This window comes from Fonsecaea pedrosoi, assembly GCF_000835455.1.
Source record: "Fonsecaea pedrosoi CBS 271.37 unplaced genomic scaffold supercont1.2, whole genome shotgun sequence".
In the NCBI taxonomy this organism is placed as follows: Eukaryota; Fungi; Ascomycota; class Eurotiomycetes; order Chaetothyriales; family Herpotrichiellaceae; genus Fonsecaea; species Fonsecaea pedrosoi.
The window spans coordinates 2397017-2422553 of record NW_013550614.1 but is presented as its reverse complement, the minus strand read 5'-3'; the positions used below and the strand labels follow the sequence as shown (position 1 = coordinate 2422553).

At 52.0% G+C, this 25537-nt stretch overlaps 7 protein-coding genes across 7 annotated transcripts; 4 read left to right on the top strand and 3 right to left on the bottom strand.

Moving 5' to 3' along the window:
- Positions 1-5318: 5318 nt before the first annotated feature.
- Z517_02820 (uncharacterized protein) lies at positions 5319-6782 on the top strand (the record flags this gene model as incomplete). Its single annotated transcript, XM_013431929.1, has 3 exons — positions 5319-5504; positions 5558-5599; positions 5661-6782. The coding sequence occupies 3 exons, from the start codon at positions 5319-5321 to the stop codon at positions 6780-6782; spliced, it is 1350 nt and encodes a 449-aa protein (XP_013287383.1).
- Positions 6783-8281: 1499 nt separating this feature from the next.
- Z517_02819 (uncharacterized protein) lies at positions 8282-9838 on the bottom strand (the record flags this gene model as incomplete). The annotated part of the gene is made up of 1 exon (XM_013431928.1): positions 8282-9838. One exon carries the CDS (start codon positions 9836-9838, stop codon positions 8282-8284), a length of 1557 nt encoding a protein of 518 aa, XP_013287382.1.
- A 2615-nt stretch (positions 9839-12453) lies between these two features.
- On the top strand, positions 12454-15374 carry Z517_02818 (aspartate-tRNA(Asn) ligase; the record flags this gene model as incomplete). Its single annotated transcript, XM_013431927.1, has 2 exons — positions 12454-13195; positions 13249-15374. 2 exons carry the CDS (start codon positions 12454-12456, stop codon positions 15372-15374), a joined length of 2868 nt encoding a protein of 955 aa, XP_013287381.1.
- A 1167-nt stretch (positions 15375-16541) lies between these two features.
- Positions 16542-17951, bottom strand: Z517_02817 (uncharacterized protein; the record flags this gene model as incomplete). The annotated part of the gene is made up of 1 exon (XM_013431926.1): positions 16542-17951. One exon carries the CDS (start codon positions 17949-17951, stop codon positions 16542-16544), a length of 1410 nt encoding a protein of 469 aa, XP_013287380.1.
- Positions 17952-18546: 595 nt separating this feature from the next.
- Z517_02816 (uncharacterized protein) lies at positions 18547-20239 on the top strand (the record flags this gene model as incomplete). Its single annotated transcript, XM_013431925.1, has 2 exons — positions 18547-18579; positions 18644-20239. 2 exons carry the CDS (start codon positions 18547-18549, stop codon positions 20237-20239), a joined length of 1629 nt encoding a protein of 542 aa, XP_013287379.1.
- Positions 20240-21082: 843 nt separating this feature from the next.
- Z517_02815 (uncharacterized protein) lies at positions 21083-22785 on the bottom strand (the record flags this gene model as incomplete). The annotated part of the gene is made up of 2 exons (XM_013431924.1): positions 21083-22403; positions 22451-22785. The coding sequence occupies 2 exons, from the start codon at positions 22783-22785 to the stop codon at positions 21083-21085; spliced, it is 1656 nt and encodes a 551-aa protein (XP_013287378.1).
- Positions 22786-24042: 1257 nt separating this feature from the next.
- Positions 24043-24903, top strand: Z517_02814 (uncharacterized protein; the record flags this gene model as incomplete). The annotated part of the gene is made up of 2 exons (XM_013431923.1): positions 24043-24435; positions 24514-24903. 2 exons carry the CDS (start codon positions 24043-24045, stop codon positions 24901-24903), a joined length of 783 nt encoding a protein of 260 aa, XP_013287377.1.
- Positions 24904-25537: the final 634 nt, after the last annotated feature.

The following is a 25537-nucleotide window of genomic DNA, read 5'->3' as shown; positions in this document are numbered from 1 at the left end:
TAGTTGTCAGAGCAGCTCGATAGGAACTTAGGTGAATGACCTGATACCCAGAATTAACAATTCAGGCCTGGTGCTGCCTGGGTCTAGAGGTGACGCTCCCCCAAAAATGCTACCTAGGCACCACCAACACCTCTCCAAGCTCCCTTGGGTATTATTGGGTCCCTAGGTATGTCGCAAAAATGATTCCAGGCGGCGCACGCCCTCCCATCATGGGCTCCGAGCGCCCAAACCAGGTGCCGGAGCTCGCCCACAAGGTTACTACCAGGTACCCATTATTCTTCACCTTTATGTACGAGAATCTCCAGTGACGTGGGCCATGCAGGGAACATGGCACCAGCCGTAGTTGGTTTATTTCTTCTTCTTCCTCCATTGCATATTCTTCCACCATTCATGCGCTGGGTTGAGAGTGTTTGCACTTTTTGACTCCGAGCCATTCAGCTGGGCAGCTGGTTATCTCAACTAGGTAATAGGCGAATCGCTGCCCCAGAATTACACATCCCCCATCTGTTGGGCAAAGAGATGTATGAGCATGAGTCAGGAACCAGAGCGACTCGTCTCTAATTGAGCAGCACGATTACCTGAGCTGATTGCAATCTCGCTCCCTGCTTGCTGGCGGAGATAGTGGGTTATCATTTGGATCCTACACAGATCCCCGGGGTAGAAGCTGCAGCTCTATTCATTCCCGTTGAGCTTGTACAGAGTAGGATGTGTGTAAACGCGTTCATCAGTTGTTTGTAGGCATGGAGTAATCCAAAAGCATACCGAGTGGAAAGTATGTACGTACTCGGTACGTAGGCTGAATGAGCCGGGGGAACAGCGGTTAGCAGTAGTACCGAGTACTCGTACTCCTCTCCATACTACTCGGGGCTAAAATACTCGTACCTACGAGTCCTCATCCATCCTGAGCAACGCAGACGGACTCATACAGTACTTACTCGTAGGTACGAAGGGACTGAGTGTGATGTTGTCTCACGTTCAATCATTATGATGACCCTCGCTTCCTCGCTGGTTGAGATCATCCACCATGAGGATTCTAAGCCCTTTCTTCTCACTCCCAACAATGGTCAGTCCGTTAATGCTGTTTAGCCTGATCGTCAGATTTGGCGAACCCTTGGGCAGCGCCAAATAATGATGATCGGGGGGATGATGGCATCTCGCAGGCAAAGTTCGCCATCTAGCATACCTCAAGCTCATCAACGATGCTGCCACTGCATGCACAAGAATCCTTCCCCAACCGTCCTTGGGAACCAACCTGGGGGATAACAACCGAAAACAGCAGTTGATTGTGGCTTGACCTCAAACTTGGTCCGGTGTCACCATGGTCGCTTACCATCTTCCAGTCAGTAGTAAGTTGCCCGGTTTCTCCCTGCCTGGCCTCCTCCCAGCGCAACCCATGAAGAAAAGAATGCCTCAGTCCGCGGAAAGATGGCCTGGTCCAGTTCAGTGGCCCTGGTGGCTCCTCGTGGAGTCGTGGCCCACGCTGACTTCATTACGTCGCATCCTTTCTTTTGGTCGTCACCGGTCCAGTAGGAAGCTGTGGCATTGGCCGGCTGCAGACTAGTGGACCCGCCTCCCAATCTAGCTTGCAACGGCTACGAGCTGCATCGATCTCGCCGTCGTTGTCATTTGAATTGATTTCCGGCCGTTCAAACGGTACCACCGCGTACCGCCAAATGTCAATCTGCCAAAGAAAACCCATTGAACATTTTTTTGGGCAGGGCATAACAAACATCGGCCCCAGTTCAATGGTTTTCTCCGACATGGGCACCCCCAGCTCGCGGCAGAACTTAATGACCCATGACGCTCACTCACCTCTTGTGCCTCTACCCTTCCCAGGGCGGTTCGGCGTTTTGTGCGGAAAGCCAACGCAGGGCCCTTCTACGTTATTGGGGTATCACCCTTCCGTCATCGAATTTTGCTCCTCGTGCTTCCTGTCGTCCCAAAGTAGCAGCCATGGTGTTCCATTCCACAGATATCCGGCCGTGCCTAACTCGGCGATTATTCATCGCTTTCACAGCAGTATTGGTCTACGCGTCGTGCCGCATCTGTTCAAGCGTTAGCATGTTTTGCTCAAACAAGAACAAGATCCAGATTCCAAAATAAGCCTGTTCGTTTTGCCCTGGGATGCTTGCTTCTTTTGCGAGATTCAAAACAAAGTCCAGGCCCACAGTTGTGATTGACGGTTTGGAGGCAATGAATTTCCACTCCGGGCGCCAGGCGAACGGACAAGCGCTGCAGCTGCAGAGCCAGTTTTGGCTCTAGTCGGGGCTCTAGATTGGATGCCGACACTCCTCCTATCACGGCCCATCAGGCTCTGCCCATGTGAACGGGACCGGCCAATCCACTGCACCCCCCCCCCAAAAATGATTGTCGACATATTTGGCCATGATTGTAAACATCTGCAAATGACCACAGAAATTGCACCCACTAGGGTCCTGCAAGTCACAACGTTCAACTTCTCAAACTCCCAAATAACGGAGCCTCCCCAATATCATTAGCTCGACCCTCTTCCAGCCCTGCTGCAAGCCTGCAACACGTCCTCTTGGCCGTCACGGTGATCACAGTTGACAAGGAACCATATCTGGCCTCGTTTGGTCTGTCTACAAATCGCGCCTGTCGGCTTGTCCCTGTCAGAGCCTCGGGGGCGCGTGTTTCAGTGGATACAACAGCGACCCAAATCGTCTGTCAAGATTTCCCTCACTCACTTCCACGGAGCATTACGAGGTACCGAGTACAGATGGAGCCCACTAGAACTACGAGTACCCATCAATAGCGCTGTGGGGGACAAAAGGCTGATCGTAACAAGTAGGTACAGAGAGCTCGGTGCACATTTTGCGCCGACGCGACAACATGGCCGTGCCGGGCACGACTGAGGCATTTTTGATCTCCTCTTGCACCTACGAGTACCCGGTACATACGAACACACTGGCAAAAAGTCGGCCATCTAAGGATGCGGATAATCAACAAATAATTGTGGTAGCTCGGCACCCACTGGGGGAAAATTGGGTGCTGTGGACGCTGCGTTTCAGAATTGTGATGGGTGTGACATCCGGCAAGGCTTCCGACCGCCACGGCCGTAGTCCCCGGTGTATCTGGCTAAGCGATCATATAGGCATCCTTGCCCCCGAACGCCCCCTACTGGGACTGACATCTTGAGGCATTTTCAAGAATCTGATGCAGGCCTTGGGTTGAATGAAAGGGTAGGATTCGCAATCCACGCTGTGACCTTGGTCAAATGCCTCAAAAACTGGAACGCAATGTTGGATATTTGTCTGCGCGTCGGTCTTGTCGTGAGACCTGAGACGGCTGCAAGCCCTGACCAAGACTCGAGGGTTTCTCAACTACCGGCGCAGGGCAGGGCGCGAGCATTTTCCCGCGGATCATAGCAGCAAAACGTCTCCGATTATTGCCAACCGCCGGTGTGCCAAATGCCACGGCCAACCAACCCTTCTCCTGCACCACCACCTTCGACTCCAAATCCCATTCCCTCGCCGCAATCTCAACCGCTTCTGCCAGCGGGCGTCTCCGGACATGCCCGCAGCCAGCAAGGAAAAAGGAAACTTTGTTTTCGCATCCTCACAATCGAGTTGATAAACACTTTGGAGGTATTTTGAACACTCATTTGGAGAAACAGTGCCAGGATTACTGGGGCTGGGGTAAGTCAAGCCGATGTTCTTGTCTAGGGAATGCGACGTGCATCACATCGATTGCTGGTCGCGACGATGCAATATCAAGATAATGGCAACTGCCGTCCTACCACCAATTACATGGCCAAAATGTCACCAGATCTACCTAGGTATCTAGTGCGCAATTATCGTTATCAAGAACTCTCTACCACAGAGAGATCGGCGCAGTTGATGGTGTTGGCGCAGTTGCCCTTCATCGACAGCTGCAATGACGTCGTAGACGTTGTAGGCATCGGCAAGCGAGCAGGGATATCGACAATGATGGCGTGAAATCTTCACACCACCACCTCGAGTTTAGCAGCAGCAATGCTTGCCACCGAGTTACTAGGAGAGGGTTTGAATGTGGTAAGATTTTCCACCCCGCATCTCAACAGCTTGTGCTCGACAACCCAAGCGGAGAAGACCCGACAAGACGATGATGCGCCTGACGGCACATGGAAACGGGTTGAACGGCCAGGAACTGCCATCAATCTTTGTGACTAACACTTCGGTTGCATTCGCGTGATGAAATGCATGCAGGATAAGAGACAGATGGTGTGAAGGATCAACGGACTACAGGGAGCACCTTGTGGTAGAGAGTTTGGGGTTTGCATCACCGTGTCCACAACTTGCCCGTGTTCAAGAGCTCTATCGGGGAGCGACGAGCGCGGGGTCAATCGAATCGAGTGAGGTTTGGGCAGAATTGCCGACAGATTCTCAGTGTCGACTGATGCACTTCTGTCAAATGCAACACACCCTTTGGTGTCGGCTAAGGTGGACGACAAAAACAACACCCAGTTCCCGGGCCTGGCACCGAGTCCGAAGAGGAAGGTTGTCACGTGACGGGTCTATCTAAGTAGGAAAAACGCCAAGATGAGCTGTGTTTGTATAGACCCATGTTTGAATTGTACGGTCAGAGACTCGAGCTATGGCAACGATATCGGCGTGGACTACTGATGGGGAGTATGGCTAGTGAGGGATGATACAGCAATACATTGAGAGGGTGCCAGACTTCTGGTGATCAAACAACCTCCTGCTGGGTACAGCGTGAGTGAGTCGTGACAGGCAATATGAAACGAGCAGCAGCTATGGAAGAGAAGAGCATGGAAGATGAGCAGTTGGCTGTACTGCCCTAATTGTCACTCATTGGGATATCATTTTCCCTGTTGTTGTGAATGAACACATCCTTTCCTTGTAAGTCAAAATCGCAGGACGAATGGTGCGGGTGAGGCATCAGGCTGAGGCAGGAGCAGCACACAACTTTGAACCAGATCGAAGACGGTTGAGAACAGATTGTGTCAAATTCAATGTCCATGTCCAGTGCGTACCTTCCTCAGATGCGTTTGTTGAGCCTCGACAACGCGACAACGCGCTCCTTCTTCCTCAACAACTGGCGAAAGTGACGTGTCTGTCTTCTGGCTCCTTCTCTACCACCAAACTGCGGTCTCAACTGTTTCAACGCTTCATTTTCTCCCAAATCTCTACATCCCTTTTTTTCTCACACGAGCTTCACCTTCACTCTTCCGCTTCTCCATCTTCTCTCTCTCAACTCACCGGCAGCAATCATCTTGCTTTGTGCTTCATCTTATTCCAGTTCTAACCCAATTCACTCTCACCGTGCTCTGTCCTTTCAATTCTCCAACCCATTCCACCATGTGGCTGTACGCTGTTGTTCTCCTCGCCATGGCCCTTCCCGGTCTCACAAACATGGTTGCTCTGTCGTCCTCGCAGTCAGCGGGCCACTCCCCCAATTGCACTCTGACCTACATTGCTTCTCAACCTCCTCAAATTGGTCCCACCAGCACAGTCTACCAGGCAATCATGACCACCTTCCGATACGTGAGTCACCTCTCTGCCACTGAAGTAAGGACAGAAGGAACTGACCAGAGCAGGCTGTGGATTGCAATGTCTGTTCTGTCACAAATATTCCAAGTGTCGACATTCAAGTGAGTCTTAGCCGCCGCAGATCCATGATACTCATGCTGACTTTTGCAGGGTCCTTTCAGTACTCGATCAATCAGCTCAATGCTCACGGTCACTGAGATTCAATGTATCCCTGAAGGCACAGCCAGCACCAGAATGCACCATGCGGCTTACAACAACATTGCTGCAACTTCTCCTCAGACTGCCAGCTGGAACCAAATGGAAGACCTCAAGAAGTCACACATTCACCGTCGGTCGGATCAAGCCACAGAAGCAGCCCTTGCGGATCTGGCAAGTAGCTTCGCCAACGCTCTTCCTCCTGATGTCTCCCTGCTCTCTGGTGGGTTAAGGGACGAGTTCACCGACATTGCATCTGCTATGTTTGCGCTGAGCATTTGTGACTCTGGCATGGACCTCCATTCGGCTTGTGAACAGCTGAAAACCGATCAGGTTGCATACCAGCTATACCAGTCATGGTATGCCCCCGACAATGTCAAGTCGATCGTCTGCTTCTGCGCATCCTACGGTTACGACTTTGGCACCACTCGCCAACAGCTGTACGCCAACCTTTACGCTGCTCTCATTGGCATCCTGGCGGCTGCTGATATCACCACCGACCGGGGTCAAATCTGTGACACTCTCAGTCTTTTCAATCGGACAGGCTCTTCCTTGGGTATCAACACTCAACTGTATCATGACCTTGTCTGCAGCAGTTTTCCCACTCCCACGCCAACTACACCACTCTGGTACGGACCAACACCCATCATTCCATATGTCTCGAACAACATGACCACATGGGGCACTCCAACTTCCTGGGCCTCCAATACGACCATCACAGGATCCGACAGCCCAAGTGGGACTGGAGTCAATAGCGGGACTGGAGTCAACAGTGGGACTGGAGTCAACAGTGGGACTGGAGTCAACAGTGGGACTGGAGTCAACAACAGAACTACCATAGGACCACCTGTCTCTTATACTGGCACCATTGGCAGTGACTGGTCAATCACCGTCAACACTCAAACCAACTGGACCGAAACCACACCCACAGGAACTGGTGCGGCATCTGACACCCCTACCGCAGAATCCAATGGCACCTTGCTTGCTGCGCGTACACCACGAGGGCCCAACGCTGTGCCATTTTATCCTGCTATCACCACTCCTGCACCACGTCATGGACTTTTCAAGCGGTACTAGCTACAGGTATCGGACTGCTGTGAGCATGATCAAGAGATGCAAAGTGGACTGGGGTCATAGCTGCACTGGTCAAAGACATGAAGGAACGAAAGATGGATTGAAAATGGAGTGACAGACAAGATAGAGTTGTCACCGAGAACAACCGACACACTGAAAACATTGTATGATAGAGCTTTCCGAGGGAAAATGCGCTGTACATGTCGTAGCACTCAGTATGCTGATAATGTAATAATACAAATCTCGTGGACAGTGTCTCGATTCTTTACCTTTTCATACGTAGCCGTGTCTGAGAACATTGTGGAAACCTCCCAAGACGAACGATTCTACAATGACACGTTGCATAGTATTCAATCAGGTCCAGGAGGGCATCATGGAATTCTGCTGAGCAGGGAGTAGAGCGAGACTCTTACAGGACATGTGCTGTCGTGGAGAGGTGAACTGTCCAGCCCAGCAGCGTAGTCGAGTAGTTTCGTTACGAGAAACAGGGACGGGCGTGGTTTAGGAAAGGAAGTACAGTTGGATCGACCCTGAGGAGACAAGGGGCAGAGAGAGAGAGAGAGAGAAAGGATCACGGGGGCTGATTGACTGGCTGATTGACTGACTGATTGATTGATTGAAGACAACGGCCAGTCGTCGGCCCCGGGTCAAAGTTTGCTGTTGGGGCAATGAAAATTGATTCTTTTCGTCGTCTCATGTATCTAATCAAACTCCCACTTAGAACTGTGCTTTCTTTTCTTTCCCCCCCTCGTTGAATACTTTCCCATTCCAGTCATGTCTGCATGCAGATGATCCCTCGTAACCCATTTTACTCGATGTATGCAGGCGCCTGTAGGCGTCCACGGCAATATGCACCATGCTGTCCACCCGCGCAGGGCTCATGTGTCCCAACCCAGGGTGCAACATGTTGTGTGTGTTCGAAAGAAAAGAAAATCGCAAGAAAGGTTGGCCATAATCCATCTCATGACACCCAAAGAAGAAAGATGTAAATCATCGTGATGAACAATTGGCTACCGTCGCAGCACCTGACACCGACGCTAGAACGCTGACAGTAACAACAATATGCTGGAGTATTGGTATGTGCGTGACGGAGATGAGTTATGGTGGTTCAAAAGACCATCAGATACCAGGACTGTGATATCGACCATATTTAGCCCCTAGGCGATTCAGGTTGCTCATGTGGCAATAGGTGGATACCGACTGTGGACCAGTGAGCAAGATCTATGGATGAGTGTCTTATATCCAAATCCTCGAGGATTCGTACGTGAGATGTATACGAGTTGCTGGCCATATTCGATGAGCAATCACGCATAACATCTCCGGGGTCCGAGTAATGCTGACCACCAAATCTGGCCACGAGGCTCGGAGAACAAGCATTGTGGCCGCTCCGTTCTTTTGTAACCCGCCTCGGCCCCTGAAATAGACCGAGAGGCATTTGTCGATCGCCACAGTGGGCTCGTTCGTATATATAGATCCTTCTTGCGGAATCTGTCCAAATCAGATTACAGCGGCATAACGACACTCCTCCTAGGTTGTCTTTGGATGATAGGATCGTCGGGGTGAAGCGAGCTCATCGAGCTGAAAGGACCGACTCCATCTCTGTCCTGGAACACTCTGTTTAAACCGATGGCGGCTTTCGTGTACAGGACGTCAATAGCCTTCTGGTCGCGGAACGGATTTGGAGACTTGTCCCAAGCATGAGGTACGCGAGGAATTGTCTTGTGGTCGATGCGTTTGCCCAGATTGTCTAGTCGCTCGGCAAATAATTGACCTTCACGGAGGAGCATGTCCCACTCACAAAGCCACAACTGAATATCGCGTGGCAAGCCTTCACGGATCATTTCGTCGGGTGCCAGTGCCGGAGACGCGTACGGGCTACAGTGGTCGCCGTGAAGGTCCGGCGCAGGGAGGTAAGAGAAGTCGAACAGGTCGGTGAAGGTCTTGGAAAGACATTTCTTTGGGTTGCGAGACTCCCTGATCTTGCGTGACCGGGACATTGTCCAATCCAGCAGTGGATACCAAGCGACAACAGAACGGATTTGCAACGGAGTTCCTGTCCTCGGTCTCACTAGATTCGAAGTCGACAAGGCAGAACCCGAGGGTACCGGCGTGAGGAAGTTGTGAAATTCGTGATGATCCTCGGGGTCGGTCATATAGGAACCATAAGTGTCGGTAGTATCGGCACTCTGTGAGGTGAAGGGCCTGGATCGAAACTTCTCCAACGCGTTCATCTTTCGATGAAATGCCAGACGCAAAGGCGCCGAGAAGGCCAAGTTCGCGCCTGCTGAAAACCCGGACAGCGCGATGTTGGTTTGATCGATATGCAGTTCATCCGCATTTTCGGCGATGAAGACAAGTGCCTCGACACAATCATCGACAGGCGTGGGAAAAGGGTGCTCGGGGGCACGTCTATAGTTGACGCTGACGAAAATACAGTTTGTATGCTGAAGAACAACCCGAGCCCAATACTGGTCATCTTGTGCATCACCCAAGCAAAATCCACCGCCATGAAAGTTGACTACCGCGGGAAAGCGATGCAAGGGATCCCTTTGCAAGGCCTCGTTGTATATCGGAGGAAGGTAGAAATATAGCTCGATTGGCTCCGTGTCTGTCTCGATCCCCCATTTGAAGGCCGGTTTTGCAGGACGAGGCCAGGCCCAGCTGTGGAAGCACATGCCTAGCATTTCTAGAGCTCTCCACCACTTTGCCTTGACTGTCAACCATTTCCTAGATGGAATATCCTTCGCAGACAGATGGTGAGACATTGATCGAGGTCTCATGGAAAACTGACGCTCCTCCTCTTCAGTGGAAAACGTATTCGAGAACACTTCGCTGAGCATGTGCCCGGGAGGCTCGAGGGTCTGGCCACGTTCGATTCCATCGGCGTCGGTGAACGTGATAGCATGACTCTTAGGCGAAGCAAAGTCCTGGGTATCAGTGTTGATCGTTGGAAGGTCAGGCTCGGGCCCAGACTCGGTTTGAGGCTTGGTTTCTTGCATTGGGATCTCTTCAACGGGTGGCGTTGTATTGCGGTGGGAGGGCGAGGGTGTCCGAGGCATGCTGGCGAGGTGAGCGCGGAACAGTCTGATCGTCGACCAAGAGCATTGAAAGGTTGAGGGAGGCACAGATGTAGGGTAAAGCACAGAAGTGACGAGTTTGCAGTTCCAGATCCTGCTCTTATCAAATATTGGCCGGGATCAAGTCCAAAAAGGGCTCATCAGTAATGCAGGCGGAATAAGAAAGAGCAGGGACTCGCAGGAAGGACGAATACAGCGCAGGCGCAGTAATGTTGGGCCGGTGACCTGAACGGCTTTTGACTTGCGAAGTGTGCTTGTAAATGGCTGATTCAGGGCGTAGATGCGATCAAATCGTGGCAAGGCCGTTGCGAAAGAGACTTAGTTGTATTGTATGATAGAGGGATGATCAAAATGCTAATCCAGAAGGTTTCATCTCAGGTCCACGGGCCAATCTGCTTATCGGGGGGTCTATCATGACGCGTGGTGTCATTGTGGCTGTGGCCCGGGCTCAGCTTGTTACAGAAGTCTGAAACCCCAAAACGTCTAGGTGGTCCAGGTGGTCGCATGCTTGTTTGGAAGCCCTTGGGTGATTACTCGGTCCAGACAGGAGACTCGTGGGTGGTTGGGTATCGAATCAAGAACCTGCTACACCCTTGGAGGAGGGGTGCCCGGGAAACTTCTAGGCGAATAATGAAGCCGCCCAATGCTCCCCCAAGAAGCCGTTTACGCGTCGATCTATAACACTTTACCGTCCTTTGACTGAAAAATTGCCTCAAGACAAACTTCTAGAATCCCTCCGAAACCACATAAGACAGAGAGGGACGACCACTATCATAACCTTCCTTCGTGATGTTTGCTACACGACTTCCGTGGTTGAGACACTTGTACTATCTATATCCAGTCTCCATGACGACCAGACTGCGCAACAGGGTTTCACCGACTTGACCCCTTTATGTCCGACAAGGCTGGACCTACGAGGACTTGGTGCAGCTCACCCTTCCGTCGACCCCCGGTCAGCATTATTGGAGCGGCCAGGTGTACGAGTAGTGGATGCTTCGTTCATAATACTTGTTTTCGACCTGTGTGTATCGGAGGATGCGGTACTCGGTATGGATATGATATGCTACCCCTTTTCTTCGAATGGGCCCTCAAATAGTGGTGTCCGGGCGACCGTCTGGCCACCTCACTTTGGGGGCCTTGTGCGCAAGAAATCAGCATGTAGAGTATGGCTTGCGAGCAGATCAGTCAACAAAGGGCCCATCAGGGTCTCGAGGCCAACCAACTCCTCGTGATGTCTCATCTGTGCAATCTCTTTCCATATGTGGTGCGATTTCCGAGCAGCCCAAGTGTTCTCTCTGCAAAACGCATACAAGTATAGCCATCTTCCCTTCACCGTAGTGTTCATCCTCTTTCTCTTCGCTGCTACCCCTCTTTCAAGTGCTAGATGACCTCAGGTTCGTACTCGTACAAGTTGGTGCATTTCAGTCACCGCAAAGGGAAGCAAGAAGCGGGTGCCAGGAACGTCAGCACGTGATTGGGCTCGGAACAGTCAGAGTCGTCGTGTCTTGTTGTCGCCTGAAAGCCTGAGATCTCAGTTGGGCCTCGTCCAGAACTTGCAGCACAAACAAATGATGCCACTCAGTCATTGGTATGCCAGACATGGTGACCTCAGCAAAACCCGAATGCAGAAAACGGCGTGGTCAACAACGAACTTTACACACCAGCAACACGTGCAATGATTGGGTTTCTAGCAACCCCGCCTTACTCATCATTGCTACAGCTGATACAGCTTTGTTAAGCCTGCATGGCCTCCTCGGTGATAGGAGAGCAAAGGGTAAAACTAGTGGATGGTATCAATTCATTAATCCACTCCTCGAAAACCGCAGGAGGAGAAATCTACTTGTACTACTTGTACGAGTACCCGGTAGAGGGACCAAAAGCCTCTGACGCATTTATTGGCCCCGCCCCCTCCGGTGAACCCTTTTGACTGCCGTCCATCAAGGTTCCGGTCCTGCTTCCGGCCCTGCCGCTCATATTGTTGCGATCTCTTCCTGCCTCTCCTGATCTCCTTCGCCAGTCCATGCTCCTTGCGTGCTGCTGCTAATTGCTTGCAAGCTTTCCTATTGTGTGCTTGTCACTGCAGCTCACCAAGTAGTGCCCAAGACCTTTCCAGCAACTGGCGACCAGACTCCTACCAATCCAATCTTATCGCATTTCTTCCACTTCTTTTTTCCCCTCCTTCCATCATCTCTCCCTTCCGCTGCCCCTCCCGCCGCAAGCCACCCTTCCCTTTTGGCGGGAAACAACAAATCGGTAACACCCAGCTGACTGAGCACTGACGGAAAAACACGATCCGCAATAAAATCACATATCATCGCGGTCTCGCCCTCACTCAATTGACTGCTGTGCGCGCAGCTTCGAGTGGTGTGCGTCCAGCGGCAAAGCCCGTTCATCGGGCGCAGTCCCAAGAGTCCTCACTCAGAGTCAACATATCAAGACCCCGTTTTAAGAGCCTTCTCTTCAAACGCCGGTTCGGACCAGTTCATTCGAGAATTCCTCACGTCAAATCCAGCTTCGTCGGTGCGGACGGTTGAAGTGCATCCGCAGAGCCGTCCCGTTATCAGGCAGCAGGATATCCCATCCCACCGACCGCCATCATGTCCGTCCTTCGTAAACTCTCCAAACACGTCCATCCTAATGGAAGTGAGACCCCAAAGGACAAATCCGAGGGTCACATCTCTCCCATTTCTTCTCAGAGTCCCGGGCCTCACCGTCGTTCCCTCGCCCAATTCCTACATCTGGGTGATCGATCGGACTACACCTCCAGTGACAATGAGTCCGAGATGAGCGACTTTGACAGCGATGGCTTGAGTAAGAATGCGCAGAAGAGAATCCTGGCAAAACAAAGAAAACATGAACACCGCTCTAAATTGAGCCTGGATCATCGAGACGATTCTGAGGAGCGCATCAAGAAAAGGCTGGAAGACGCCGCCAAAACCGAGACGGATGATATGAAAGCTCGATATGGCGAGCTTCCGTTGATGCAATCCACGACTAGCCACACTCAAAATCGTCTTGACCTAAGCACAGTCACCGAGGAGATGGCCGGTCAAGAAGTCGTCTTCCGCTGTAGATTGCACCATGTCCGGAACATGGGTGCTAAATTGGTTTTCCTGATCTTCCGTCAACAGATCTCGACCATTCAAGGTGTCCTTGTCGAAGAACCTGGTAAAGTCTCAGCTATCATGATCCATTGGGCCGAGCATCTGCGCACAGGAAATATCATGCTTGTGAAAGGTGTGCTTCAAAAGCCACAGATACCCGTCAAGTCTGCTTCTATACACAACGTGGAGGTCAAGGTGACCGACTTGCACATCATCGTCAAGCGTGCAGAGCCTGGTATGTTCCTGCCTGAATTCTGTCACTTAACGGCTTGCTAATTGTGTTCCTAGTCCCTTTCTCTGTCCAGGAGGCAGAGTTGACCATTCTCGACGATGACCAAAAAGTCGATGGCCGTCAGAGTCAAATTCCCGACCGTGTTAGACTGGCAAATCGCATTATGGATTTGCGAACTGCCACTTCCCAATCCATCTTCCGCATCCAGGCCGCGGTGGGAAACCTCTTTAGGTGTTCCCTTGACGAGCAGCGCTTTGTAGAAATCCACACGCCCAAACTCCAAGGCGCAGCGACCGAGTCCGGTGCCTCGGTGTTCAAGGTCAATTACTTTGGTCGTCCTGCCTTCCTTGCCCAGTCTCCTCAGTTGGCCAAGCAGATGGCGATCGCATCTGATTTTGAGCGGGTTTACGAAATCGGCGCTGTCTTCAGAGCTGAAAATTCCAACACCCATCGTCATTTGACCGAGTATACTGGTCTCGATCTCGAGATGGCCATTGAGGAAAACTATCACGAGATGATGGATATCATTGATCATACTCTCAAAAGCATTTTCAAGGGCATTTACACCAAGTACCGCAAAGAAGTCGAGCTCGTCAAAGAGCAATTCCCTAGCGAGGATCTTGTTTGGCTGGATGAAACCCCTAGAATCCCGTTCAAAGACGCCGTCCAGCTGCTTACCGACTCGGGTTGGTTGAATGAAGATGGGGAACCGGTCTCACCTCTTGAAGATCTCGCCACCCGTGACGAGATCCGTCTCGGTGAGCTTATGAAGGAGAAGTATAAGACCGATTACTATATCTTGGACAAGTTCCCGCGATCTGCTCGTCCTTTCTACACCATGCCAGATGCAAACGACGACCGATACACCAACTCTTTCGATGTGTTTGTCCGTGGTCAGGAAATCATTTCTGGTGGTCAACGTATCCATGAGTCTAAGATGCTCGAAGCCAATATGCGCATGGTTGGCATCGATCCTGACGACATGGCTGAGTACATGGAAGGCTTCAAATGGGGCGCTCCTCCCCACGCTGGGTGTGGCGTCGGTCTCGAACGTATCGTCATGCTTATCCTCAAGCTAGGCAACATCCGACTGGCCTCGTTATTCCACAGAGATCCCAAGTCATTCCCTGCGAAGCCCGCCGTCGAGAAACTTCGACATCCCGAAGCAGACACTTTGAACCCCGTCTGGAAACAAGAACGTGGGCGGGAAGTGGCAGTTCAAGACCGGAAGATGCCCGATCTCTATGATCTCATTGCAAACTACGGAGATGCAACATCTACATCTTGGGGCGATGAACGTTACCAAATCTGGCGCCATGCAGATACTGGTGCTGCCGTGTGCTATGTGCCTGAGGGCCACTACGCAATTCTCCCAGGCGACCCCCTGTGCCACCCAAGCCAGTATTACCGCGTTGTCGTCTCTTTCCTCCAATGGCTGAAGCGGGAGACGCGCTTGAAGCCCCTCTGGCTGTTGATTAGCCCAGAGTTGGAGGAAGTTCTTGGTGAGAGACTAGGTTGGAAAACTCTCTCTTGTGTCGCCGAAGAGCGGGTGGATCCTCACAAGAAGACCGCGGAGTCTGACCCGGAGGTTGCTAGAAAGATTCGCAGGGCTCAGAATGACGGCGTCAAGATCATTGACCTTGACCCTAAAGAGCCTGTTCCTGAGAGCATCAAAGAGCGTGCCAACGCCAGGGTCAAGGACTGGTTGGCGAACCGGAAAGGTACCCAGATCCATCTGTCCAACATCGACCTCTTCCGGGACGAGAGGCACCGGCGCTACTTCATCGCCGAAGACAAAGACGGCGTCCTCTGCGGTATTGCAGTCATGTGTGAAATTGCCCCTCGCAAAGGTTGGCAAGCCAAGTACACCTTGGACTTCCCAGGAGCACCGTCGGGGACAATTGAGTACATTACCACCCATGCGCTCAACGCCGCTGCCAATGCTGGTGTGCCCAGCGTCACATTTGGCGGCGGTGCTGCAAGTCACTTGACACCAGGCCATCATATGAGTGGTGCCAAGGTGAAGATGTTGCAGGCTACATATGATGCCATTGTCAAACAATTCAACCTCGCCAGAAAGTCTGAATTCCGAGAGAAGATGGGTGCTGTGGCGGATCCCATCTGGATTGCCTATCCCCCACACGGTCTTGGTTCTAGAGGTATCAAAGCCATCATGAGGTAAGTCCTACAGCCCTTGTTTTGTAGCGAGCATCGAGTTATCCGTTCAAGAAAAGCAAAACTGATCCATCGTGGCAAAACAGATTCTTCCAGGATGAACCTTAGAAAGGTGCAGGTTATCCACGTCTGAAATCACGTCCCACGATCTGGTTATCTCGAGCAAAACAATCACTAATGACACGGGTCACATATGTCCTCTCGGGTATTCCATGTAGCTGGTACACTGGTTAACGCAGGTCAAGTGCAAAGACTTTGCCTTGGCTATGTCCTTACGGGCCCTTTGAATCAAGTGTGCAGAACGAGTGATTACGGTAACGCAGAGACGAGGCTGCTCTCAGGATCGGATTTGTTGACGATATTTCGGCAGTTCGGAACTATTGATGGATTGAAATATCATGGCTGTCTGCTTTTGTTTTTCCCTAATGTTCGTTGGATGATGCGTTCAGATACCACATAGCACAGCAAAGCAAGTATAAGTACCTGGCATACAAATCCCGACACGACCCCCTATCGACCAGTGGAATAGAATGAGACATTTCCACCCTGGATAGGTTCACCCGTGATTTGAATGTGCTGCGGTCCCGACTGTCGATACTCGGTCGGTGTTCATCATGGGTTTATCCCAAGTATCCAGGCAAGCTAATGTAGGTATATACAAAACGCCCCTACCAGCTGCCAGCTTGTTCTGAGAGTCCATCTTGTCGTTGTTGCTCGATGTGTATCATTTGATAGGTAGAGGATAGCTAGAGTAGTTAGCTGGTGGCATGGTATAACATGGCATGGCATGACGTTGCTCCATGAAGAAAGAAATAGGAAGACAAAAGAAAGACAATCAGAGGATTCGGCAAAGTAAGTCATGACGCGCTCAGTCAACAAGAGGGTTCGTTATCGTTGTCATTGTCGTTGTTGTTATCGTAATGCTCTATGCAGATTTCTTCTGCTCTGCTCAGCTATGCATGGATATTATATCATGTCATGTCATATCACATCCCGTGCGGGTTGCGTCTGGGTCCGATCCAATCTATTTTGAGCACCGAGCCGTCGTGGTCCTGCGTATTCCTTGGTATTATGGCACCAGTGATTGGTAACACATATCAGATACATCTCTCTTGACCTCTCGAGCATTCCTTGACTTTTTGGGCCCGTATTTGGGGCGAAGGGGGAAGGGGGGTCATGAAGTCTCCTTCATCCGTCCGCACACACTGCACGTCCACCACTGGTTTTCCATCCACGTGCCGCATCGTCCGCAGGTCCAGCCCAAGGGGTTGATCTGGGCTTTCTCCTTGGCCGCCGCTTCGAAGCGTGCGATGTTATCGGCGGCGCCGAGGCGAGGGGCAAGGATCGAGGAAGGATGGCGAGGGCGAGCATTGGTGGACGAAGAACGCGATTGAGAGGTGTTGACTTGAGATTTTGTCGGTCTGGTAGCAAAATGCGAGCTGCTGGTGGGACGGGATGTCGACGACTGCGAGTAAATGGCTGGCCGCTCGGTCTCGCAGGCTCCGCACAGCAGATAGTTGATTGGGTTGATGAGGGTGCAGACTTCGCAGGTCCATGTTTCTTCGTCCTGGGGAAGTTCTGGTGGTGGATGGTTGAGAGGCGGAGTGTTTGGGTTTGTGGCTTTTGGTTTCGTCTCGGGTTCATACTCTTTGCCTGGTCGTGACTGTTGTTGTTGTAGCTGCCGCTCAATCTGAAGTTGTTCTTCCCGCAGCGATCTCGTGTCAACTGGAGGAACGATACTGTTGCCCTTCCGGACACCTCCTATGGGATTATCCTGACTGGGAGGGACATATCCCGCGCCCACCATCTGCGCCTCTTCTTCTTGGATCATGTCAATGTATGCCTGCATCAATGCCGCCTCGTCCTCTTCCGCTTTGTCGGCCTTGGTGGTGGTGACTTTCTCCTTTTTGACAGCCTCTTCCTGCATTATCTTCCGGCCCATGTCGGGCACGGCGCTGCCACACCCGCGGCTGATGCGATTGCGTTTCTCAGCGGCAGCAGCGATGATCTCTCGAGCGTTCTGGCCTCGCAAGATGCCCTGACCGCCGACCTTTCCTCCACTGCCTTGCGAAAGGACCGACACCTGCCGCCGTCTCTCCGCTGCTGCACGGGCTTGTCGTTGAAGCTCGGCTCTTGGTATGCCCCGACCCCCAAGCCGAGTTCCTTTGCCGAGAAATCCCTCGCCGGTATAGCCCTTGCGAAGGAGTGTTTCGTGCTCGTCGCGGAGTTTATCCCACAAGGCGTGGAAGGCCTGGTCATGCGGACCGTGGACAATGTGGCATAACTCATGCAACATGGTATCCACGACGTTCTCGAACGGCAAGAATTGTGTATCGTCTCCGGGGTACCGTAAGCGGAGATAGATCTTTTCGCCACGGTTGACGTTCAGGCCTAGCAGAAAGTGGTCTTCAGGCAAGAATTCGCATAGCATTCCGACACGCCAGTTGCGAATTCGCATAATGGGTTTCACAATAGAAGCTGTCCTCTTGAGGATGTGGAGGGCTTCATTTGCACGAGATTTTGTGGACAAATGCTGGAATTGATCGACCAAGGGGTCGAGTTCTGTTCCGCGTGCGTACGACATTTCTTCAGGTGGAGATTTGATATTTGCTGAGAAAAGACGAGGGTACGGGGAAGACCGGATGATCAGAAATCAGAGATGTAGAAGAGTCACTGTTCGAGCCCGGTTAGAGTAGACTGCTCCCTGACTTGACTATGGCCACTGGGTGCTACTTGTTTGTCACAACAACCCAGTGAATGCCAGATGGATTGGTGAGCAGAAAAGGGAGAACAAACAAGATAAAACTGCAGGAATGTAGCACGCTATCAGAGACTCCTCAAGACGCCGCCGGAATATGCCAGAAGGAAAACTGTTTGATGCTCATAGTGTGAAATAGAGAAGAATACGGATTCGTAATGTATCCCAGCCTGATAGCGACAGGAAGCCCCACGTGACCCTCCACCGAATGGGCCACGCATGTGGAAATTCGTCCCCTACGATTCGCCTGCGCCAGACCACGTCCTTCCCCGCGCCGCCAGCGTGGACTGCCGTGACTGACTGCATACTCGGTTCTTGTACCTGAAGGCCAACTCTCGACCGTCAATTTGTTCACCGGCCAAAGGACCAGCAACTTCTAATACAGCTTGATGACAGAGCAGTACCACTATCCAGCTCCATAATGACGAGTGACGACCAGCAATTCCTGGACCTGGTAAGCCATCCTCATCACCCACCATCACTCCTGCGACAATGACCACTGACAACCCCTCCCTCAGCTTGCGTCCATCCCACAGGACATGGCCCACTATGGTAGTCGCATAGCAGACTACGTCGACAAACACGCAAATGCCCTTGCCAACGACATCCGCGATGCCATTGACCGAGCAAGCTGGATTCCCGACTCTCTTCGACCTCCGCGCCACCCGGGCGGAGGGCAAGGTCCATTTTCTGCTCGGCCACCTCCCCCACCTCGCGGTATCCTTCAGAAGACCACAGCTTGGGTTTCCAGGAACCGGACCGCAATTGCCATAGTGGTGGCGTTCGCCGGCACCACCTTATACCTCATCCATCGCAGGAAGAAAGCACATGCGAGAAAGAGACGAGCGAAGAAACTGCCCAATGGCGCGAAAAAGGAGATTGTCATCATCGCTGGCTCGACCTTCCACGACGCACTTACACGCTCATTGGCGCTTGACCTTGAACGGAGAGGTTATGTCGTTTATATCACCGTCTCTTCCACCGAGGAAGATTCTCTTGTGCAACAGGAAGCGAAGGCTGACCTGCGCCCACTCTGGATCGATTTAACTTCCACCGTCCCGAACCCTGCGGTCGACGTGCATCCGAATCTGGAATCCATCCGTGACCTCCTGACGAAGTCATCTCGGTCCTCATCACCCAGCAGGAGCTCGCACCGCTCAGGTTCCTCGATGGGGAATATGACGTTGGCTGGCCTCATCGTCTTCCCCGGCAGCTCAGGCTACAGCGAAGGACCACTGGCATTGCTCCCTCCATCCGATATAGTAGATACTATCAACACCCGCCTTGTCTCGCCTCTCTTGACAGTCCAACAATTCCTCCCTCTACTGGCGAACCACAGCCCTGATCCGAAATCACCTTCGTCCATCATCATTGCATACCCGTCGATCCCGCATAGTCTTTCCCCACCACGTCAAATCCCAGAATGTCTAGTTACGTCGTCCCTCTCAGCGCTTGCAGCCTCACTACGGCGAGAGATCACTGCAGCAAACGCAAACATCACTGTCTCGGAACTTAAATTGGGAAATTTTGATATGGGCTCCGTCACCTCCTGGTCAAGGACGACTCCAACACAATCGACCCTCCACGCTGGTCCGTCGTCAGCGCTTACGCATAACAGCTCTCACTGGCACTCGTCGCAACGTGCCGCTCATCAGCGCAAGTCACTGGGACAGAGAAGTTTCATCCGTGGCTCCTCGGCAAGAGAGTTTCACAACGCAGTCTTCGACGCTCTCGCTCCGCCACAGACATATAGACCATTTGGGTTCAGCTCCTTAGAATTCACTTCAAATACAAGACCGAACGTCATTTTCGTCGGCAGTGGTGCGAGGATTTACGATTATGTAGGCAAGTTGATGCCTGGTGGACTGGTGGGGTTGATGATGGGATGGAATCGAAGGAAGACGGCTTCACGGTCTGCGGATGAAATGCACATGTCGGTACGATATGATGCAAGCGGCAGCGCGAGTGCCAGTGGAGTCGAGACTCCTGCTGGTGGCGGTAGCTCGTCCATAGCAGGACATCCACTTTCAGCATCAGGCTCCCCGTCCGCTTCAGCTTCGGGATGGGGCTTTCAATCGTTGGGCAGCGAGAGCGGCATTTGGGAGAAAGTATGAACGTGGCGGCTGCTGTCCAATCGTACCATGACAGTGGTTGATTCTTGCTGCTGGCCCATATCTCGGCCGTTTGGCTTTACGTCTCTCTACCACCTCTCCGAGAGCCTGCGGCGTCCACGAGAACTTTTATGATCTATCTATCTATCACGGCCTTGGTTGGGTGATCGCGAAGAAGAAGGTCCCTGAGGGCCAAGGAGGGAAGAAACGGCAGGGACTTGGTTGACGTCTTCACTCACTCACTCACTCACTCGTTCACTCGTTCACTGACTCGACTACTCGCCCAATTACTTTGGGTTCTTGTCGGTCAGTCATATATATTTATTCCCTGCTCACCTTTGGAAAAAAAAAATTTCAGTTTCAACTCGTTTCATGTTTCGGCCTCGTCGTTATAACTAACGAGAGAGAGAGAGTAACTTGGTAGAAAAGAAGAAGGCAGATACGCCGTAATCTGGGAGTTCTAACAGTCTGGTCAGAAAGGTTTCCCTCCCGTAATATGGAACTCCCGTGCGCTGGGCCGTGAGACGTGATTTCCTTCATCCCAATACCCTTCACCATAGCAAGGCAAGGCAAGTTCATGACAACGTCGATGTCAATGTTAGCGCCCACATCAGCCTCCAACATTCGAAGTCCTCGTCCGTCCATGTCGGTATCGGTCGCGGGAGGGGGGTCTGTGACCGTCGCTCGTCTCTCTCCCGCCTCCACCAGATGTGATACAAAACGCAGTTGTTCCAATCCTCTTCCACCTAGACCCCTGCCCCTTGCCCCTGTTCTTTCTTGCTTTCTCGCTCTGCGCCAGAGTGATCGGATGTTTGAGAGGAACCAAGAAGGAAGAATCAACGACATTCATATCTGGCTTTGGACGAAATCTGTCTGACTCTGAGACCCACGATCGAGCCTCCACTCGTCCAATTGCGCCCAAACGTGCTGGTATTCAATCCGGGCCTGAGCAGCCTCTTTGTTCATTTTGAAAGACAAGAGTACAGTTTCGAGGTTGGCTAACATGATCAGCACTTCAAAGCCGCCATGTTGCAGAGCCCCTTCAATTGCCAATCGGAAGAACTTCTCACTCTTAACCGGCGATTTCATGTGACAGTAGAGCCATCCCAGTTGCGCACAGGCAAAGATGCCGGGATGGTCGCCATTCTGCTTACCATTGAGGACAATACTCCTGCTGAGCATCTGCATGAGGAATTTCTCGATTTTTGAGTACTCTCCTGCATATATTGCCAAGCGAACCGCCGTCTCTATAAGAAGTGAGCGCTCTACAGTCAGGACAGGATTATCTAGGGGATTGGCGTGCCACAGACGCCGACCCAAACGCGATGCAGCGCCAAATTGGCCGGACGCTCTGAAAATGTCCATTATGGTCAACTGTATTTTCGTACAGACAGAGTCGTCGCGAACTGATTTCGTTTGGTCAAGTAGGAGTTCTGCATATAGTCCGAAGCACGAATCCAGATGTTCCCAGTCGATATTCAGGAGAAGAGTCGCGAAATTGGTTATGGGATGGGACACCCCCAAGGTTGTGTTCGCCAATGAAGCAAAGAATTTCAGGATTGACTGGCGTATCTCCCAATCCCTGCTGCCGAAATGGAGAGTATCTTTGAATATAAGGACTTCCGGCATCAGTTGAAACGGTTGTGATTTCAGGAGAGCATGAAAGCCAGAGCAGGATCGATTCATAAGGCCAAACGCCATGGAGTCGTTTCTGCGAAGAAGAGAAAGGGCCGTTCTCAGCCCATGGAAGACTTGTCGAAGCTGCTGCGTCCACCCATAACGAGCCTTGATCTGGCTCTGGGCTAGATACCATGAATTATATGAAGACGTATATCTCAGCAAGGATTCGATGGTTTGAGTTTCAGAGCCCAGTTGGAGCTGAAGCCGCTGTGGTGAAGGTGTGCGCAGGCGTGGCGGGAGCCGCGAACGTGGATTTCCCCTGTAAAGTGGAGACGGTCGAGGAGCAAGGATGACAGGCTTCCTCTTTCGCATGACAGGGCGCCATAGCCGACGTTCCTTGAGAGGCACACCGTTCACTCGCAACGGCAAGTTGCCACGGGTCTCGGATGGTGCTTCGCGCAGCTGTTTGATGGCATCTAGCTTCTGCGGTTGGGTATAGTTCTTCCGCAGGCCCCAGTCCCGTAGCCGTTTCTTGTACATTTGTTCACTGTCGATATCAGCCCCATTCCAAGCCTGACTGCCTTGCTGACATACGTGGCATCAAAATTATGCTGCTCCTTCATTCTCTGTCGCACTTCATCTAGGCTTAGCTGCTGGCCGATATACAGATCGTGGATGAAACGCCTGAACCTCTCCCAGACGGTGGATGGTATGACCGGCCTGCGCAGTCGTAAAGGCAATGAATTCAGTGTCTGTGATTGGACTGAAGATGCGGCGAAGTCTTCGAGGACCATTTGCTGGTTGACAACGAAGTCCGACGATCTGTCGAGAGGAGCTGCGACATGTACATGCGTATCGTCGTTGGACTCAATCGCAAAATCTCCAGAGTCATCGCACATGTGTATGTCAGATTGAGAGATCAGAGCCATGCTTCCAGTCTGATGGTCCCACCCCATCCCTAGGGATAGTGGTGGCAGCAAGTAGTCATTCATCGTTAGGAAGAGTAGCGGGCAGAAGGGACAGCCGCGACCACGCCCAGCGTGGTCGACTTAAGTACCAAGATTGGGCACCTGAAATAGAAGCCATTATTCTCGATTTGTGTAGCAACTTTGGGCAGGCCAAGCTGCCAGGGTGGTGAGTCTCAGGGTGAGGCTGTTGAAAAGTAGATGCGCTGGGATGAATGAGCGGCAGTGCTGATTGGCAGCCGCATTCGACGCCACAAAAACCTTTGAGACTCTGTTGACAGCCCGACTATGTATGCAGAACGACAGGCTCGCTGTGCTAGACTACTACAACTACTGCACGAGACACATTCGGAACATGAATTGTCCGCCCTCAACCCTTGTTCCTTATGACCTGTACGAATAGGAACAGCTGTTAGGATTAACCACCGCAGCTTCCACCAGCCTCCTCTGAAGCGCAGAGCGCGCCACCATCCTCAAGCCCATATCGACACAGATCCTAAGTAGGGCCGCTTATCCACGGATCAAAGTCCTCCGAGGATCTGTTCCTTCGCTCTACCGCGCTTCTACCGAACTTCTCCCTTGCCCAGATATTCGGCTCGCCGATGCTTAACTGCTGGCCATCCTGGTATTCAAGGCTCGAGAACCCCATGACTCTAAGGTGATGAAGTAGCAAAAGGACGAGTCAACGTGGTGTCTTACACAGAGAATGCAATCACGGCCTACTGTCACTGCAAGATGATTACAGTTCTACCGTGATGGTCTATCTGCCTCGGGTTCTGCCTTGGACAAAGTACCCTTGAATCTCTACTCTCCTTCTAGCGCAAGCTGTCCTCTCGAGAGCTTCGCGGACCAGTGATGCGTGACTAGGACACGATGTCATGACTGAATATCTTTACGGGGGTTCAAGGGGCCGTTTGTCGACGTGGGTTACGGTGAAGAGCATGGCGAGTCCAGGCCTTTCCGTCTTCATCTCTCTGCGTGTGGCATGGACTGGGTGAAGGCCATGCACCAATTCCATGTCCTCTCGGCCCGAATATTTACTCTCTCTTGTGATATGTCACTATGGGGAGGTAAAGGCCAGGTTTTAAGTACTGCTCTGGAAGAACATTGAACATCGTGAGTTTGCCTATTCTTTACGAACAGGAATACCGTTAGGAAATCGCCTCCTGCCTAGCTCAACATCTATCGGTCGACTGCCTTTTTGGTACAAGGCAGCCAAGGATGGCGTCGAGGTATGCGATCTCGGGCATGCCCCTTAGCTCAAGTTTGACAGTAGGAGACAAACAGCCGCAAGTTGCGGCTATACAACAGCTGCCGCGGACGGCCGCGTTCTTTATTCGCAGTTTGGATCACCCGCAAGGTCAGGTATTCCACATGGTCAAACCAGAGAATATCTCATTCACACCTCCCGTGGTGCTCAGACGACCTCCATTGCCGGAGGCGCGGCAGATCTCTCTCCAGATGGTGGTCCCATGTATCTTCTTTGTCCAATACCCCTGCCGGCAGAAGTGTCGCAGTTTGGGGATCTGTGTCCACTACCAGTTCGTGATCGGCTGTCGAAAGTGTCCCGATGGACTGAGATGTAGCACTTGTGTACAGAGCAACGTGGAACAGGTATGAGAAGTTTTCGTCCTAGTGGGGCGAGTTGGGGAGATAGACAACATGGGCTAAGCAGCGTAACGTTTTATACAGGCTATTCAAGCAAACCGCAAATGTCCACTCCATCAAGAACCCACGCAGGCGAATCCCATCAACAACCGCCCGGAAGATTTCCTAGCCACTGATACCCAGAAAGAGGTTTGCGACCAGGTATTGCAGCGGTCGTTGGCCTGTCAGTGGGATGACATGCCCACGACTCTGACCACTAGGACCGACCAAGGGCACCGGGTCGTTCATCATGGCCACTTCCACCGCGAAAGCACGCCCAGAGACATGCGGGACGTCAGAATGTTGGCGACATTGGATGAAGACGAAGTGATGGCCGACGAGAGCCAAATCCAATTGTCCATGGCTACGGATCTTTCGGCGTGTTTTGGTGGCTCGAGCGGAGTGCAGGCCAATATGCCACGGGTTTTTAGATAAGGCGAGTGCGGTATGCACCACAAATTAGGCCTCAGATATCGGAGTGGAGAAAGTCCTTTGGTCATTCATCCTATCCAGAATGTCCTGGCCGGGCGGGCGGATGGACGGATGGATAGATAGATGGGAGGGACTGAAGCAGACTGGATCGGCCGTCGGTAGATTCTGTTCCTGAGCGATCAGGAGTTGTCTCTCTTCTCTACATGAGAATCTACATACATGGGCTTTTCAGACAGAAATCTGCACTCCAAGCCGCGCATGCTAACACACTCCTTCGCCAACGAACCACCACAAGATACTGTCCGAAAGCCTGGCCCTCGAACAGTAGCGTAGCTGATCAACTCACCACCTGCGTGGCGCGATGCACTTACCGAGCTGAGCTGACGAGCCGACAGAACCTGGGACGAATTCCTCGTATGCGGTCTGGAATGGGACGGACTGGAGAGTGAAAGATAACAGATCACAAGACGACAGACACCGAACGATGAAGGCGTGGACAACGACAATGACAACGATTTAGGACAACTCCAGAGTCCAGATCTCTGGCACGATCCTTTGAACTTCTATAGCCTAGCCAGGAATAGAGGGGGAGGGGATGTTGGGATATACACAACACCGCAACACACCCCACACAGGC